This window comes from Ambystoma mexicanum, chromosome 12 (genome assembly GCF_040938575.1).
Source record: "Ambystoma mexicanum isolate Mex_15411 chromosome 12, UKY_AmexF1_1, whole genome shotgun sequence".
NCBI lineage: Eukaryota > Metazoa > Chordata > Amphibia > Caudata > Ambystomatidae > Ambystoma > Ambystoma mexicanum.
In genome coordinates, this window is record NC_090936.1 from 96,681,986 (window position 1) to 96,700,197 (window position 18,212).

The window sequence follows — 18,212 nt, forward strand, 5'->3', positions numbered from 1 at the left end:
AACATAATATGTGGAAAAGGAAGGGGTAGCCTGTATCCCTTTTTGGTTTTTGAGTGTATTGCCACTTCCCCGTTTAACACACTTGTGGAAGAAATGTGTGTATACTAATTTAAAATATGATTTAGCAATTTACCTATATGGCCATTACAATCTTACATTGGCTAAGGAGAACATATCTTGTATTCCTTAATGAGGCAGGTCAGTGTTGTGAAAACATAATTTATTGCAATTCATTTAAACAATGCTTTTAGAATTATTACATTTATTAAAAGAGTTAACGGTTGCTAAGAATTCAAAAACTGTAAAAACCATCTCAAACAATGTACCTATACAAATATAGTGAAGCACAACCAAGATGTTCTCTGTACAATATTTTTGCAACACATTTTTCATTGTCTACTGGCCTTTCCATTTTCTGTGGTTTCCACCCTAAAAGAAAATTTAAAAAGCGATTACTTTATACATTTGTTTGACCTTTTTGCAAATATACAAAAATAATTCAGTAAGTGTAAAGTAAAAAATATCATTGCGCACCAAAAAGGGAGAACTGTTTGTTATTCCTACATTCATTTTTAATGTGTGTGAAATGTGCTCTGCACAGATGATACAGGAAGCAACCTCCAGGTTAAAGATTTACATTTTGCAAGGTTAAATACGGTCCGGCAAAATCTCTTAGAAAGGTTTTTGAAGTGTATCCGGAACGCCAAAGATTACTCTGCCGGCATGGCATACTATTTTCACTCTGTAATTTCCCAATATAGGTATACAAGAAGTAACCAATTGTAGCAGTGTGCTCATCCCTCATTTTTCTGACCTGCAAATTCACAAATGTAGGCTCTACGGCCGGAAGGATAGCTCAGGGCAACTTGTTTTGCCTTGGAAGCAAGACAATGCAGAGCAACTCAGGTTTGAATCCCGGTCCTGCACTTAAAGACTGGTCTCTGGTATTAAGAGCGTTATAAAATATGAATTCATTAATTAGGCTCCCGTTTTTTTTGGTGTGCAATCCATTAACTATGTAAAAAGGAAACCGCTTTTTGGTAACATATGACTGAAAATGCAAATGAACATTGTCATTAAAACACTGGCATAGCGAAGTAATAATCAGCGTGGCTATTTTTCCCAGTACATTTCTGGAGGCTACTTAGCAACTGCTATCGATCAGTGAAGCTTTTCAGCTGGATATCAGAATCTCGAGCCAAGTGATAAAAGCCATACCCAGCATTTCCCTCGGTACTAACCAGATAACTACACCTACTTTACTACACCAATTTTTACTGATCGCTTGCCATGCCTACCGTGAGGAAAATAGATTAGTGCATTTGAATGCCACTTTAGACATTCATTTCTAAAGCATGTTTCTTTCTGTTCTCCTAAAATTAACAAAAGCTTAACATGCTTCTCTCGAAACCACCCGTAGCAACTCATACTTTCACACATCTACAGTTGCTTCTCATATTTGTCTGCTAGTGGGTTGGGTACTACCTGTTAGAGGTAGGGAGTATTTTAACTCACACAGCTAATCCGAATGTACCTGGGATTTTGTTTTCCTGTGATTATACATGGGCAGAATTGTATACTTCAGGCAGCCCAGTTTCCAAGAGTGTACTTACTCACTGTGTGCAAAAATCTAAAAAAGCCAACCAATGATTGCTTCTTGTAAGCCCAAAAGACAGCACAATGTATATCTTTATTGCTGGTCGGTGGGTAGAGCACTTGAGTGTGTGCAGTGTATAATGTGTCTAATTCAAAGGCTGGGCGTTTCAGACTTAATGAGGAAGGGGCAAAAGTAAATTGAAACCGACATCCTTTAGTATTGTGTACCTATGTGCTTTTTCCGGCTTTTTGCAGTCTGCACAAAATCGACCGAAATAAATCTCTCTTTTTTTTGTGCGGCCTTCAAAAAGCATGCAAAAGACATAAAACCAAGAATCTTTACTGGACAAGATTAGTGTTGGGAGGCTTTACCTGTGTTCCATTTAAGACGACCCTTGATGTGCTCCTTTATGTGACAGGAGAATATCCCACAAATCCTTTGTCACAAGTGTTTATAAATACTGAGTGCCAATACTCCTCTGCAAAAAATAATTTCGTTTTTGATGTCCAGTATTCTGGTCCGCCGACTGAACACATTGCAATCTCTTCCTACGGACGCACCATAATTTAGGACCTTTATAATGAGACGGCAATTGAGCGATAAAGGCGGATCATCAAACTGCCACAATTACAGTAGCTGAGTGGGTCCAATTGTATAACGAATGGCTTATCGGAATAAAATATATCCCAATGGAGACAGTCTTTCTGCAGATTGATCTCCTCCTGAAATATCTCCAATAATGGTTCCAGACCGCTTGTGTTGCTAGCAGGAAGCAGCAGATGTCAAAGGGATTAGGTTTTTTTGCACACGCACCAGCCCCACACCTTGTCAGTTTGCGGTACCACAGAGGACATGGATACGCAGCATAGTATAAGAACAAGGAAATAAGGTAAGTTATTAGAAACCTCGGAAGGACTGAAGAGGTAGGAAAAAAAGGAAGCTACTTTTTTTTGTTCTTCTAATGGATACCTAGGCACAGATATTCTCTTAATATACCCTTATAGCAATTTGACCTCCCAGCAGTTGCCCTTTCCCCTCTCTTTATAATGGTGGTGATAAATTAGCTACAGTGTTACTGAATGAAGTACCCTAGCTTCCCGATGGTGTACTGTGCAAGAAGACACTGAGTGCATTCTTTCTTAGCTATGTTAGTACAATGGACAACCCTTCTGCACATAACTTATTTCAATAGAGCAGTTAAACAAATGCTCGGACATTCAAGTACTGATAAAGACATTCAGCGTTTCAACAGTTACAATCTGACTAAGTTGCGCAGGCCCTGTACGCCTTACCATCAGCAGCAATCTACCTCTACAATCAATGCACAACTCTTGTCACCAGGCATGCTAGTCAAGAACTCAGTCTAGCTCATGCCAAGCAACCCCTGCAAGATCAGTCAAGTTCAGTCAAGTTCAAGTACCACAGCGGTCTCCATCACGCACTTAGCAACTTTGCTGCATAGACAGGTGTGCACTAGATACAGTAACAAGAATCTAGAATCCTGATTGGAACGCACCTCAGGTCCTCACATCCGAAACACATTTCAACAATGCACCCTTGCCCCACACAGCCAGTCTGTGCCCTACAACCCTCTAGACAAGTGAACAGTAATCCAAAGCCAAACAAGTGTTCAGTGTGCACTATACAAATACCAATAATCATTACTTAACATGTAGTTCACCTGGCCTAGTTCAAGTGATGGCAACCACAGAGATCTCACTGAACACTAACCTTGAGAAAACACAGATGCAGCAGTCCACAAGTAAATCCCATCATGAGGTTAAACATTAAGCAGAGATTCACCTGCAGAGTGGCACATTGTTTAAGAAAGAATACATACCAGGGGGCGCGGTTTAGCAGCTGCAAGATGGCTGCTTATCTCTGAAACTCCTGTGCAAGACGCCTCGTATCGATATCAGAGAGCATGCTAATGTGATACTGAGCAGAAAACTAACGGCAGCCGCTAGTGACGATATATACAGCCGTTCTTCAGCGGTTTGCTTTTTTCTATCCGCAGCGGCTCTACGGGCGAGGTGCCTGCAGCGTAATTACGCGATATCATGAGGGACAGAACGGGGCTTTGAATGGTACAATGATATGTGAAGAGGCAGACCAAGCGAGGAAAGAAAGTAACAGCAACTGAGTTATAAATCCTGCCCGGCCAACCCCCTGAAGTGCGGAGACTCCGTGACAGCTGCCTAATAGTGCTGTGAGACAGGAGGGGCGTGGAATCCAGAGACTTCACTGGATGCATATAACGGAATAGAAGGTACTTTTGCTGCAAAATAGCGACGCTGTGTGGCCCAACCATGATGGCGCTTCTCTCCCCCTCCTTCTATGCTTATGAGCCTTTCAGAGTGAATAGAGTGCCGGTGGCTGCTTGCAGTGCAACACAGCGGTGCGCTACTTAAAACCTCATACCGGGTAGAGAAGTATAGGAATTGGGATCATCTCCCCTCATTGGAAGCCACAACACTACTTTGGACTCAATGCAGGACACTTAACACGTGAAAATAGGGAGTGCTTAGCAAGATCTGCAACGCGAATAGAGCGGCGATGACTGCACGCAGCTCACTATAACGGTGCGCAGCTTGAGGACTTCAATAGAAAAGTGAAATAAAATAATTGGGGCTATCTCTCTTTTATAGGAAGCCACAATATAATCACAGACTTTGTGCGGAAAACCTAATATACACTGCAGAAAACAATAGAGTGTATCCCATTCTTTTTGCTCCGTTTTTGATCCCTTCCTGACTTTTTGAAGGGAAGTAAAGCCTTCAGCTTCACTTCCCTTGCCATTTGCTAATTTGTCATGGGGAAACTGATCAATATTTCAGACTATCAGTACTGGGAAACTTTGTTTCTCTTTTGCATTCTTGTATTTTTACATTGCACACAGCACCTTACAGTGCAGCGCGGATACTTTTGGGTCCCCATAGCTTTTTACACATGGGACGTTTGGTTACTTTTATATGTGCCTAAAGATAAACTAGTGGCAGCAGTTACATTTCGACTGTTATGCATTTTTTCTGGTGCAGACATTAACTTTTACCGTGTATGGCTCCAGCAAACTGCCTCCCCCGATCCTTTCAGAAAGAATTCACCCCATCTCCTCCACAAGACCGACTAGAGCACCCTATGCAAACATGCTCACAGTACCTAAAATCAAGAGAACCAGAGCAGGAGGCACACGTTTCCCTTACCTCGCAGCTCTGCAGTGGAACGCCTTACCACCACCCCTTCTTGGAGAAAACTCACATCTGGCATTCTGCAAAGCGGTGAAAACACTGCTTTTCTGATAAGCACAGACCACACCCCAGCGAAGGTCAATATACTCCCACAAGTCTAGGACGCTCCAATATATGTTCTACAACTGTATGTAATGTATTTCTAACCCACGTGCAAATGTTTTTCTATCTGGAACTAAGCTGCTCACAAGTAACAGTGCCGCGATGCCCAAGAGCTGTATGTGCGCTATACAAATATAAAAATAAATAAATAAATAAATAACCGTGGCTAGTGCCCTAAAATGTTTGTGCCACAAGGTTTTCGCTTGTTCTTTGGCTATGTTCTAGTTTGGCCTTCTTAGGTAAGGAAAGTCCTTATAAAGGTCATGCATTTGACTGGGGAAGCTGCTGCTTTGCGTGGTACTGAGCCTTTAGTGTGGCCCAGGAAGGAGGGTAGGACTGTAATAATGGTGCCAGAATGTCTGCTACTTGGGCGGCTGGGAAAACAGTAGTTGTCCCTGGTTGGACAACTACTGGCTGTTTCACTGGTGTATATCCTTACCATTGGTGGGCTTGGCGTTGCTTCCTGCTCGGATTTTTGATCTATTCTCATTTACGGTCAATTACTGTGAAATATCAAAATGAAATGCACCGTGGCGACTGGATTTTAAAAAAAATAAAAATAACTTTAGCATGTAAAGGTAAGTTTTGCAAACACGAAATAAAAGAAAAAGTTAATTTTGACTGAGGACAAAAAGTGACAGATCATAAAGATTAAGCAGGCATAACACGAAAAACCAGCTTTGAGGAACATTTGATGCATTAACAGGTGATTTATCCCACGGTGGAGGTCTTCTTTGGCTTATACCACTTTTGCAAGGAAAACCGTCGCAAAGAACTAGATAGGTTTGGCTCCCTGGGCAACGGAAAAGTGGTGCAGGCTTTTTTGTTTTTGGAATGAGTATTTTAACTGATGCCCATTTCACTCAAATGTAACCATGATGGCTTAACTAAAGATACATGTTGAAAAAATACATACCCATTTTCTTCTTTCAGATTCTGATATAACTCAGCTCTGTTGTTGACAGAATTCAGGCGGCCAGCAAACTCTTGGTGTTTCTTGGAGTGGACAGTATTAATCCTGCTGCTCCATAGGGACAGCAAAGACATGGGCCCTAGCAGTAAAAACAAATCTTGATTAAAACCACAACAACATAGAAAGTGGACTTAATATGCCTTCTAAAATGTCTACAATAACGATGTTCCTTTAAAGGGCTCATATACAATGACCTTCAAGGTAAGTTAGGTGCTTAGTCTGCAGCTACCCTACATCAGAACATGTTAGGAAGCATGAGCCTGCTGCAGGGCTAGAGAAATAAGTCGCTCTAAAGATACTGCACAATGCAGGGACAGAACTTCGAATTGCCCCAGTATGCATGCATCTTAAAGTGCCCCTCCCCCCATATAACTGGCAGCAGGTGCCAAGAAATACACAAGAGGATGGATGAATTGGAGTACTGAAGAAGGGAGAGCAGCAAACTAAGAGCGCCTGCATCACCATCAAGGTTAGATTTGACTCCTCGTACGTCCACATCTTCCTCATTCCAAAACAAATTTCTGATTGATTACACAAAGAAATCCCTAGGAAAAAGGTGAGTATGTGCCAGCTTGCTTCAAGAAAATAAGTTAGATCACAACCCCTGGCCAGAAGAAACATCCAGGGATTATAACTTACAAAACACATTGGCGTAAACACACATGGCCACCCTTCACGTGTCAGTAATGGGCACATGTATTTGGAACATGACAGCTGTGGACTTAGAACTTGTGTACTGAGCACATAATCGCTCACAAACAGGATGGCTATGCTAATTGTACACTTTCGGAATGCACGATACAGTCCATCTGTCAATGGCTACCTTTGCCACTCTGAGTCCACGCGAAAGACTACCCAGAGTTACAAAGAGATTATGTGGCCTGTGGCAAGGGCTTGTCCGGTTCATAAAAAGCTTTAGTCTTCCAACTACACCCAAATTAAGCTCAGCCTGTTCGGCGGTACATGTATGTATGACTTTCAAAGGGATTGGGAGAAGAGGGACCTTGGGGTTCAAAGAAAGCGGAGGAGGATATCAACAAAACTGTCATAGATTCCCTCTTATAAGAGGGTATTCTTGTTGAGGCTAAGACCACATGAAATACCCCCCATCAAGAAACCTGGCAAATATAACTACCATTTTGTACAAAATGTACATGTGGATAATGTTGCCGTTTTACCAACTTTCCTCCGTCCCCTTTGCATTTCATTGTTGCCCATTTGCGCTCTGCTTTCTTTAGCATTCCCATGCGTGCATATTTCCACTTTATATTTGCCGTTTCCTATTGTGGTCACAGCTGAAGTACAGCACACCTCCCATCGGATATGTAAGGAGAGCCCAACCGTTTTCTCCCAAATGCTTGATTAGAACCTAAACATTACATTAAAGGATGGTTCCATGCTTATCCAATATGTGGTTGAACCGCCACAAGCACCCTATTCCCTAACACACTCCCTTTGCTCACTGACTGTGCCTGCTTTATGTGGTCACAAAGCTAACAAACAGACACATTGTAACTGCAGTATGTTTGTCCATTATCTGGGACATGCAAGGTAAACACCACTTCTCTTCCCGCAATTTCTCTATCCTGTAAATCCCTAAACACTAAGAAACAAACGCGTGCCTTTCTTGGTATGGCTGGATTCTGCCATCAATGGATATTGCGCTATTCTGCCATTACCTGTCCCCTCCAAGATCTTGCACTGATCCCCCCCTGAGCCCCCTCCAAGATCTTGCACTGGGGGACCACTTCACCCAGTACCGAATAGAATTATTTAGCCTTGGGTTTACTCACACAATCGCATGAGGACTGGTAGCGTGTTTAAGTGCCTAATTTGAGCAACTTTCATCAGGCTCCGCTCCCGGTTTGTGTGCAGTGCCCCCAGCAGCTATCTTAGTTTAAAGTTTAAACACTAATCTTAGGCCACCAGTTCACTGTCTCTGTACCACACACTGTCTCTGATCTCTTGATAAAGTGCAAAATGCAACATGTCTAATGCTCAATTCACTAAATATTAAACGTTTTCATGGTTTATACTGCATAGTTCTATTTTTCGCTGTCATCCTTAATTCTGCCTCCCTCCTCCCAATTCAAAAGTCCTGTCACACGACCCAAACCAATCCAGTGTTTTGCCTGTTGGAAAACCCTAGCGACAAATCAAGCCAGTTGACCCGTATCCATGGCCTCGGTGATGGGACCCAAGCTTTCAGAAGAGGACCCTGACCCAAAATACGTGGGCGATGTATTTCCAGAAGACAAAGTAGAAGCAGAACAGGATGCCTGGACAGTATGTACCACTGGAGAGGCAGACGCTCAATTGCATATCTGGGTAAGAGCGCAGGGAGTCTTTGCAACAGCCCTCCAAGACACTGGCATGAAAAGAACAGCGATTAGGTCTGATCTGATTCTGATAGAGGACCGACAGTCGGAGTACTTGCCATGAAGCCTATATGTTCATAGAGATGCAGATCTCTACCGCCAAGTGAAAGTGAACATTAATGTGCTATGGAAAACGCTGGTCATACCAGTCCGTCATGCCCGGCCTTCCTAAACGATTGCTAAATGGAACCGACTTTCCCCTGTTTAATCTAGGTGTCCAGGAAAGCCAAAGAAGATGAGATTCACCTAAGGGTGTTACTGATATTTTGTTAACCTCTACCACCTCATGGTATTTTGTCTATTTTGCATTCTTTCAATAAAGTTTAATCGTTCAAGCATCTGTTGCTGTTGAAATGCATTTTCGCTCCTAATCATGCAGGGCTTGCAGATACAGCTATGCGCTTTCACTGAAAGGTTTCTGGAAGCTAAGGATGAAGGTAGGACTACAGGAGTATTAACAAATATACAATAAAACTGATTTCTCATAGTTTTAACCTGAGCATTTTACGACAACAAATAGAGCAGGATGTCCCATTTTCACACTGGTAGTGACATGAGACTAGCAACGCCCTTACCCTTCTGGGTTCCCAAATCTCCACGGTAGACAATCTTTTCTCAATGTATAGAATGGCAGGCAGCATTGATGGACTGAGAGCATTGTGAAGGTTTATAAACTAGGCTCCGAATCCAATATGCACACAACAACAACAATCACAAAATAATTATCAAACAAAAGTTAATGCAGCACAAAACTGAAACACAATATACTAAGCCGCTGGGAAATAAAACAGGTTTCTAAAAGCATCACTCACAAATACCTTCCCCAGCTTAGACAGCTCCTCATGCGCCTAAATAATGGCTGCTGCTCTAACAGAGCATTCACCACAATGCACTCGATTTGCATCAGGGGAGATACCTTCATACCAGAGCCCCGAATATACAGCTAAAGCTCTCTCTAGCCAGACCAACACATGAGTATTTCTGCAATCAGTATGGTTCGCCAAGTTCGTTTTCCAACATTTGTCCAACTAATTATTGAGTTTACTTTTATACATAAAGTGTAAATAGTAATGCAAATATTGAACAAGTGCTACATTTCGCAGTTATTACATGTTTCTGGTATGACTGAAGTGCTCAAATAATGTTAACATTACAAAAATGTAAAGTTTGGTTTCCCATTTGGTCATTTTACAAAAATAATGATGCCTGAGGCCATTCCTTCCCTATTTTTCAGAAAGTATTTTCCTGTATGGTTTGCATACCTTTTGCTTTTTCCACTGGAGGTAATTCTTCCACTGTCACCAGAGGCTTTTTATTGGGCGGCTCGGGGGAATCTGGAGAATCTTTTATGATTTCCGCTTCTACCAACTCTTCCTTTTCACGCTCCAATGATACTTTTAACCTTTAAAAAAGCATATACACGGTTAGTTAAGAAAATTGTACACTCCATGCTTACTTTGAAATCTGCATTTATGATAGAAGGTGTGTGCTCCATTTATTGTAGAAACCCACAAGAAGGGGTGCTCCAGTTTATAGTCCGGATTCAAAGCGTGAAGGATTTTGGGTGCACTACACGTCACATATGGGATAGTGTTACATTCACGCCCATGTTAACGTTCCTTTTCGATCGTCGAAAGAAAGATGCAATACGGTGCGATTACCACTAGATGTCGGACTATATGCACAGCATGTGATTTTAAGCAGAGTCACAAGCATCAGAGATAGATTTCTTTATATACAGAGAGGAACAATGCTCTTTTGATCACAAAAGAACGTACAATAGATAAGATATCATATTTGATGGGAAGCAGTAAGCTTCTTACAATGGGGTGAGTTTGAGGGACATTTTGGCCAGGTTGTGGAGGGCAGTAAATGGAACAGTCACTGGGGACAATACATAAGTGGCCATACATAGATTAGGGACAACCAACATTAGACATTTTTAGGTGAAGGTAGGCCGTACGGCCAGCTGTTTTAGGGATATGACCATGATGGATGAAGTGCTAGAGTGGAGGCAGAGAAAGCGAGGGAAAGAGGCAGATTATAGGCGTAGGAAAAATGTTAGTGAAAAGGCAGATGAAGTGGTAGGTTAAGAGGGTAGCTCTGAGTTTAGGGGTAGGATTTTAGTTTGGTTTTGAACAAATTGTTGTGGACATATGGACTACATAAACAGGCAAATTATGTGTATACCGACAAACAGATGCCCCAACATAGGAAGAAAATGGCCCCTACAGAGCAGGATTATCCTATAAAATATCAGCGACTAATATGCAGCGATACAAAAAGTACTTGAAAAAAGTTACACAGAATTGACCAGGAGAGCCTATAGCAAGTGCGACACGTCCAGATTAGCAATGCAGTTTTATCGCTTCTCAATGATCACTCACTGTGGGTGTCATGCCAAAGAAGAGACTTCAGTAAGGTTTCACCCCCTCCAAGGCTTGCAGTTGAAATTCTACCAGGAGAACTCAGTGGTCATTCTTGTGTGGTATAACCAATCTTGCTGTATGTTTGATAGGCCTTTTAAGATCATAGCCTACTTGCACCAGAACGACCTTGCACATGCTCCTCTTGCAGAAAATTACAAGGAACTCCAGCGCAGCAGGATGTGAACCCTACACATGGCCCACCTGCCTTCGAGACAATCTGAAGTAAAACGACAACGCAGAGGCAATGCACTGTACAGAATAAATGGTGACACCTTGCTTGGACCCTCCTAATAGGCCTATGAAAATGGGCGGACCCATAGAAGTACAAGAGCACAATTTGTGATGAATGTCACCATGTAACCACTTAAATTAAGGTTTCTCCAATAGGATGCCTTTGTAGAGCCTACTTACTTCATATGCCCTGGAAGTTCCTTAAGGAGCTATATTGTCACTGTGCTCTAGAATTCTATTTGGATTCATTTTGCAACTAGTCATACCCCCAGATATTCTACAACAGCCCTACAGATAATAATAGACGCCGTGGCCACTTTCACTCCCTAAAAGCAGGCAAATATTCCCCAAAAAAAGAAATGGGAAGTAAAAATACTGCAACAAAAACAGGCAAGAGAGGACATTGTGCCTGCTGCCATGTTTCCACCCACAGAGCTCCACGGCCATGTTCGTATCAGTGGTAGCAGCAAAGCATTACCATAGTAAAGGGCTCTAATAATATTACTGCCTGAGCAGAAGAGGTACTTCACATTAAAAATGCAACTTTTCATTTGCAGGAATTATTAGCTGCAAAGATAACCGAATTTAGCTGTTTTAGAGTTAAAATAAACTTGTACTCGCTGTAAGGGATCAAGACTAAGACTCGGACACAGAGGCATGTTAAGTGTTGGTTACAGACTTATTTATTACAAAATAATAAGAGGGGTTGGGAGAAGAACAAGTTACTTTCTTACCTGGTAACGTTCTTTCGATGGGATGGTCCGACGACGTATTCCATATCTATGACATGTAATCACCACTGCTGTGCTGCTTCGGAAACTTTTTTCGGCGTCTGCGTCCTGCGTCGATGACGTCGATGCGCCGTCGTCGAGGGCCTCCTCCGACGTCATCCGATATGATAAGTAGGACGCACGACGCCCGTAGCCTCAGTTGTAGTTTTTTCCCCCAGAACGTGTGACACTAGTCAACTGCCAGTCAGACACAAAGCCTTGCGGAACGTAAGCTGCAATCGCAAAAGAAATTCTGCAGCGGGGAAGGCAGGGCGGGAGCGATATGGAATACGTCGTCGGACCATCCCATCGAAAGAACGTTACCAGGTAAGAAAGTAACTTGTTCTTCGAGGGGATTGGGTCCTCCGACGTATTCCATATCTATGACAGACTCCCAAAGCAGTACCAGAGCAAGGAGGAGGGAAAGAATTTAGAATCAAGATTTAGAATAGCCAATCAAATAGCAGAGCAAAGGACCGCCTTGCCAAAGGCCAGATCCTGTGCTCGGATGGAATCGAGGGAATAGTGACGTACAAATGTATGTACTGAAGCCCAGGTGGCTGCATCACAGATGTTGCGAATAGGAACACCCCTCTGCAGGGCAGTAGACGCAGCCATACCCCTGGTAGAATGGGCCCGCAAGCCAGCCGGTGGGTCCTTACCCGCCAAGCGGTAGCACTCCGAGATGGCCAAAATAATCCAGCGAGACAAAGTCTGTTTCGTCACAGCTTGCCCCAAATGCTTTCCAGCGTAACCAATAAAGAGTTGATCGTCCACTCTGACCCGGGACATGCGTGAAACATAAAAGCTTAAAGCTCTCCTAGGATCAAGCCTATGGAGCCTCTCTTTTTCCTTACCAGGATGCGGAGGAGGATAGAATGCCGGAAGAACAACCTTCTGGGCCAAATGAAATTCCGTCACTACCTTCGGAAGAAAAGAAGGACGAACTCTAAGGACAACCCTGTCCTTGTGAAATACAGTGAAGGGAGGCTTAACTGAAAGTGCCTGTAACTCACTCACTCTGCGAGCGGAAGTAACCGCAACTAAAAACACAGTTTTCAGAGTTGACAGCCTCAAAGGGCAAGAATGTAAAGGCTCAAACGGAGCACCCATAAGAAACTTAAGAACAAGGTTTAAATCCCAACCGGGCACCAGGAAAGGTGACGGAGGGAACACATTAGTGAGCCCTTTCAGAAACTGTGAAATCAAAGGGATTTTAAAGTAAGAACACTCTTCAGACGAGCGCTTAAAGATGGACAGCGCCGCCAGGTAACCTTTAACGGTACCCACTTGCAAGCCCCTGTGGGCCAAAGAAAGTAAAAAGGACAGAACCATGGGGATGTCACATGCAAAAGGATCCACATTCTGAACTCTGCACCAGTCGCAGAACTTACGCCAACGGCAACGGTACAGAGACTTTGTTGCTGGCCTTCGGGCCGAAAGCAACACCTCCATCACGTCCTCAGGGAGGTCCCAATCCTTATACCTCAACCTTTCATAAGCCAAGCTTGAAGGTTGAGGGATCTGACCTCTGGATGGAGAACCTGACCCCCCTCCCGTGAGAGCAGATCGTCTCGGTAGGGAAGACGGCGTGGAGGGCAGATGGATAAGTCGAGAAGGTCCGGGTACCACGTCCTCCGAGCCCACGCCGGGGCAATGAGGATCATCCGGGAACCGAACTTCCGTAACCTCTGCAGCACTTGCGGGATGACGGGGACTGGAGGAAACGCGTACAGCAGCGGGAATGACCACTCCACCACGAACGCGTCTCCTAAGGCTCCTTTTGGAGGAAATTCCCGCGAGCAAAACCTTTCGCACTTCCGGTTGACACTGGAGGCGAACAGATCCACTTGAGGGGTCCCCCAAAGGGCGAAGATCTCCAGGAGAATCTCCTGAGCCACCTCCCACTCGTGAGAGATTGCGCTCTGCCTGCTCAGAGCGTCCGCCGTCACGTTCTCGTCTCCGGCCAGATGAACTGCCGAGATCGAAACTTCCTGCTGGATGGCCCAGAACTCGAGCTGCATCGCCTCCCTGCACAGAGGAAGTGACCCTGCCCCCCCCTTTTTGTTGAGGTAGTGCATGGCCACTGTATTGTCTGTCAGGATCAGGACACTCTTTCCTCGCACAGTCGGCAGAAAAGCCTTCAGGGCTAGCCTGATGGCCCTCAGCTCCAAAAGATTGATATGGAGTCTGGATTCCGACGGAGACCAACGACCGCTGACTGTCAGCCCGTTGGCATGAGCTCCCCATCCCGTGAGGGATGCATCCGTCACGATCGTCACCTCCGGCCAGGGAAGCCAAAATGGAGCCCCCTTCATCAAGTTGCCTTCGACGGCCCACCACAGAAGATCCCGGGCGACCGAGGGCGGCACCTGAACCGGGTCCGACATCCTGCCGGAGGACTGCGACCATTGCGTCTTGAGTGCCCACTGCAAAGATCTCATCCGCAGGCGAGCCTCTGGCACCAGAAGAATGCAGGATGCCATGAGGCCGAGCAACCTCAAGAACTCGAACGCAGGGAGCGTCTGGGCATGCTGAAACTTGTGCACCATCTGCTGAATGTGAAGAGCCCTCACCTGGGGAGGAAAACACTGCCCCAGGGAAGTGTCGAGCACCGCTCCGATGTACTGGAGCCGCTGTGTTGGCGTCAAATGGGACTTCTTTAAATTGAGGGAGAAGCCCAGCCTGTGAAGGGAGCGGCAGGTGACGGACAGATGATCCAGGACTTGCTCGGGAGAGCTCCCCCTGATCAACCAATCGTCCAGGTAGGGGTAGACGTGAATCCCCCCTTGCCTGAGATGCGCTGCCACCACCACCATGAGCTTGGTGAAAACCCTCGGGGCGGAGGTCAATCCGAACGGCAGGACCCGAAACTGAAAGTGCGAGTCGCCAACCGCGAACCTCAGGTACTTCTTGTGCTTGGGATGGATCGGCACATGGAAGTAAGCATCCTTGAGGTCGAGTGACACCAACCAGTCCTGAAGCTGAAGGGCCTGGAGGACTTGAGAGAGAGTAACCATCTTGAACTTGTCCTTCCTGAGGAGTTTGTTCAAACCGCGCAAGTCCATGATGGGTCTCAATCCCCCGTCTTTCTTCGAAATCAAAAAATAAGGGGAATACCATCCCTTGTTCCTCTCCGCTACAGGCACCAGTTCTATGGCGCCTTTCTCCAGCAGGGCTTGAATTTCCTGCGCAAGGAGCGGATCCGGACTCTGCAAAGAGAGGTTCCCCGGTGGATTGTCGCGAGGCCTGTGCCGAAAGGGAAGACAGTAGCCGTGGGTTATGATCTCCAGAACCCACACATCTGAAGTAATGGCTTGCCACTCTACAAGATGCTGCGCCAGCCTTCCCCCAACCGGCGAACCATGGGACATGGCCTCACGACTGAGTGGGAGCGGCTGCGGCGTTACCTGAGGGCAAAGAGGCAACTGCCCGAGCGGCCTTGGCACCACGGGTACCCTGTCGTCCACCTCTGGTACCCCTGCGATGGCCTCTTTGACTGCCAGCTCCTCTCGCTTTACTGAAGGATGAGTAATAGTGAAAGGAACCACCCCTCCACTGCTGTCCCCTAGGACGAAAAGGCGGAGGTTGGCGAACTGCAGCGCCCAACGACTTTGCTGCAGCTTTTGAGGTCTGCAACCTCTCAAGGCTCTCGTCAGCCTTGCTGCCAAAAAGGTGTTCACCGTCAAAGGGCATGTTGAGGAGCCGGGACTGCACATCAGGAGCAAACCCCGACTTCCGCAACCACGCAAACCTGCGTATCACGGTGCTCGCCGCCATGGACCTACTGACGCATTCAGCTAAATCCAAACCCGACTGAACGGACTCACACATGGCATCCTTACCATCCTGGACCATAGCAAGGAAACCATCCCGTTCGTCCCCTTCGGGAATATGTTCAGCCGCCAACGCAACACAGTTCCACAGAGTGTGTGTGAAACGAGACAAGGCACAAATGGAGTTGGCCGCCTGAAGCGCCATACCACCAGAAGAAAACACTTTCTTCGCCCAGCCATCAAAACGTTTGTCGTCCCTATCAGGAGGGATGGTAGGGTACGACGCCTGCTTTGCCGGGGCCGTGGCCGCCTGCACCACCAAACTCTCCGGAGTGGGGTGCCTGGTCAAGTAGCAGGGGTCGCTACTGGCTGGACGGTATTTTCGCGACAAGGATCTGCCCACCGCCGGAAGACTCTCTGGAGCAGTCCAAGCCGCCGCCACCCTTCTCTGTAAAGCCATATGGAACGGCAGTACCGGGTCAGTTGGGGGACCAACATCAAGGATGTCCGTCAGATCATCCTGCACAAACTCCCCTGGGGGAGCAGACCATCCCAAGTACTCAGAAACCCTAGCCATAAGGCGCCGGTACGAGGAATCGGCATGAGAGCCAGGCTCAGGCCTACAAAACTCCACCTCCGGAGAGGTGTCCAGTCCACTGGCATCATGCAGTGACTGTCTCAAATCGTCAAACTGACTATGGCCCGAGACAATTTCATCTGGAACCTGACTAGGAACCAGGCCATCAGAATCCTCATCCGCCTCTGAAATATAGTCCAGGTGGCGAAAAGAAGGCACCCGAGAGTGCTTGCTCTTAACCAGAGCCTTCCTAGGGGGTTCTCCCGTGCCACGGGGTACCTCCGACACGAAAGGCGTCGATGGCGTCGAGCAAATCGGCGCCGGCGTCGAGAGAACCGGCATCGGCGCCGAGAGGATCGGCGCCGAGGAAATCGGCGTCGACGTCAGACGCAGCGCCTCCAGCATCGGCGGCGTCGACACAGCCCTCGAGGCCGGAGCCCCGAGCGTGTCCCTCGACGACCCGAGTGTCGACGGCCTCGACGACTTCCTCGAAGCCGGAGCCTCGAGAAAGCCTGTCGACGCCCTCGACGCCTCAGACGTCGATGTCTTCCTCGAAGACTTCACAGGTGCACACGGTCTCGAACGCGTCGAGGACCGGGACCTGGAACGGGTACGGCGAGAACGAGTCTCCTTGTCCGAACGGGACCTCTCCCGTGACTCGTGCCGACCACTCATGCGAGCGGTGTCTCTCGACCTCACACGACCGACCCCACTCGGGGGCGCGGATGGCTTAGTACCCTGCGACTCAAGAATCGCCAGCATTTTCTTCCCGAAGGAAGCCCATTCCTCCGGCGTCGCACAGCTGGTGGGGTAAGCGACTTGCCGGGCAGAGACCTCCGAGGAGGACCTGGAAGACGACCGGTGTCGGCGCTTCGAGAACGCCTCGAAGAGGCTGAGGAGTGGCGAGACCGACTCCTAGAAGGAGACCCACGAGACTTCCGACGATGACGCGGAGAGTCACCCCTCGAATCATCCGTCGAAAGCCCCGCAGACTTCGACTTCCTGGGCTTGGACACCCGACCTACCGACAACTTCTTCTTACGTTCGCGTAAGGCTTTGGACGTGAGCGACTGGCAGTCGATAGTCATCCGTGTCGTGGGCCTTCCCGAGGCACCAGAGGCAGGCGTCGTGCGAGTCCGTCACCGACATCTTGGACCCACACTCCCCGCACTTCTTGAAACCCGGACGCGGGGTCGAAGACGAAGTAGAAGACATCTTCACACGAAGGATTTGCACAAAACGAACAGGTTCGAAGAACCGAGAAGAACAGAACTCCAAAGAGTCGAGGCGTGAACCGAGAATCACGAAGCAACACGTTCGCGGAAAAAACGGAACTGAGGCTACGGGCGTCGTGCGTCCTACTTATCACATCGGATGACGTCGGACGTCGGAGGAGGCCCTCGACGACGGCGCATCGACGTCATCGACGCAGGACGCCGAAAAAAGTTTCCGAAGCAGCACAGCTGTGGTGATTACATGTCATAGATATGGAATACGTCGGAGGACCCAATCCCCTCGAAATCCTATCCATGCCTAATCCTAAGAGGGGTTCCCTGCCTCAACAACACGAAGGAACGCCTGTGTCAGGATGTTAAACCAAAGAGTGTCCTCTGTTCTGTGCCAAAAAAAAAACTGAACTGACCCTTTCACACTAAACTCAATATAACGTGCAACTTGGGGATTTCTGTAAGCGATATGTTTGAAGCTTTCTTTCAAAGTTCCAAACACAGTTTTAAAGGTGCAGAAAAAAAGGAATAAAGATCCACCACCGGAAAGGGGTCTTGCCTTCCCCTAGATTTCTTCTGGTGAGTGAGTCACTTTATCACAGTTCCAGTTTGTTCAAGGGGAAAAGGCTCTTCCCTTGAGTGTCCTTTCAACACACCGTTCTTTAAAATATATTCAATTTCTCATTCTCTGGATCTCCATTAGCTTTAAAGGGGTATGGTTCTCCCCTTCTCCATTTGATTGTCACTGTTTCACAATTTCAAGGATGGGTTTTGACCCCTGAGCTTTCTCAATCCTTTTCCCTACCCTGGTGTACCCTCCTGCCAGGGTATTGCTACTTTGTTAACTATCCTCAAAAGGGGTATGTTCTTCCCTTTTGTACTGGTTATCACCGTTTCACAATTTC

General features: G+C 46.6%; 1 protein-coding gene across 4 annotated transcripts in view; it reads right to left on the minus strand.

The window, feature by feature from the left end:
- Nucleotides 1-203: 203 nt before the first annotated feature.
- INTS13 (integrator complex subunit 13) overlaps nucleotides 204-18,212 on the minus strand; it is a 285,831-nt gene continuing 267,822 nt past the window's right edge. For all 4 annotated transcript variants that reach the window (XM_069628081.1, XM_069628080.1, XM_069628079.1 and 1 more), the window contains 3 exons: nucleotides 9,561-9,700; nucleotides 5,864-5,999; nucleotides 204-429 (listed from right to left, as the gene is read on the minus strand). In XM_069628081.1, the coding sequence (XP_069484182.1) occupies nucleotides 390-429; nucleotides 5,864-5,999; nucleotides 9,561-9,700 (316 nt within the window). In that variant the 3' untranslated portion in view covers nucleotides 204-389. The remainder of the gene's footprint in view (nucleotides 430-5,863; nucleotides 6,000-9,560; nucleotides 9,701-18,212) is intronic.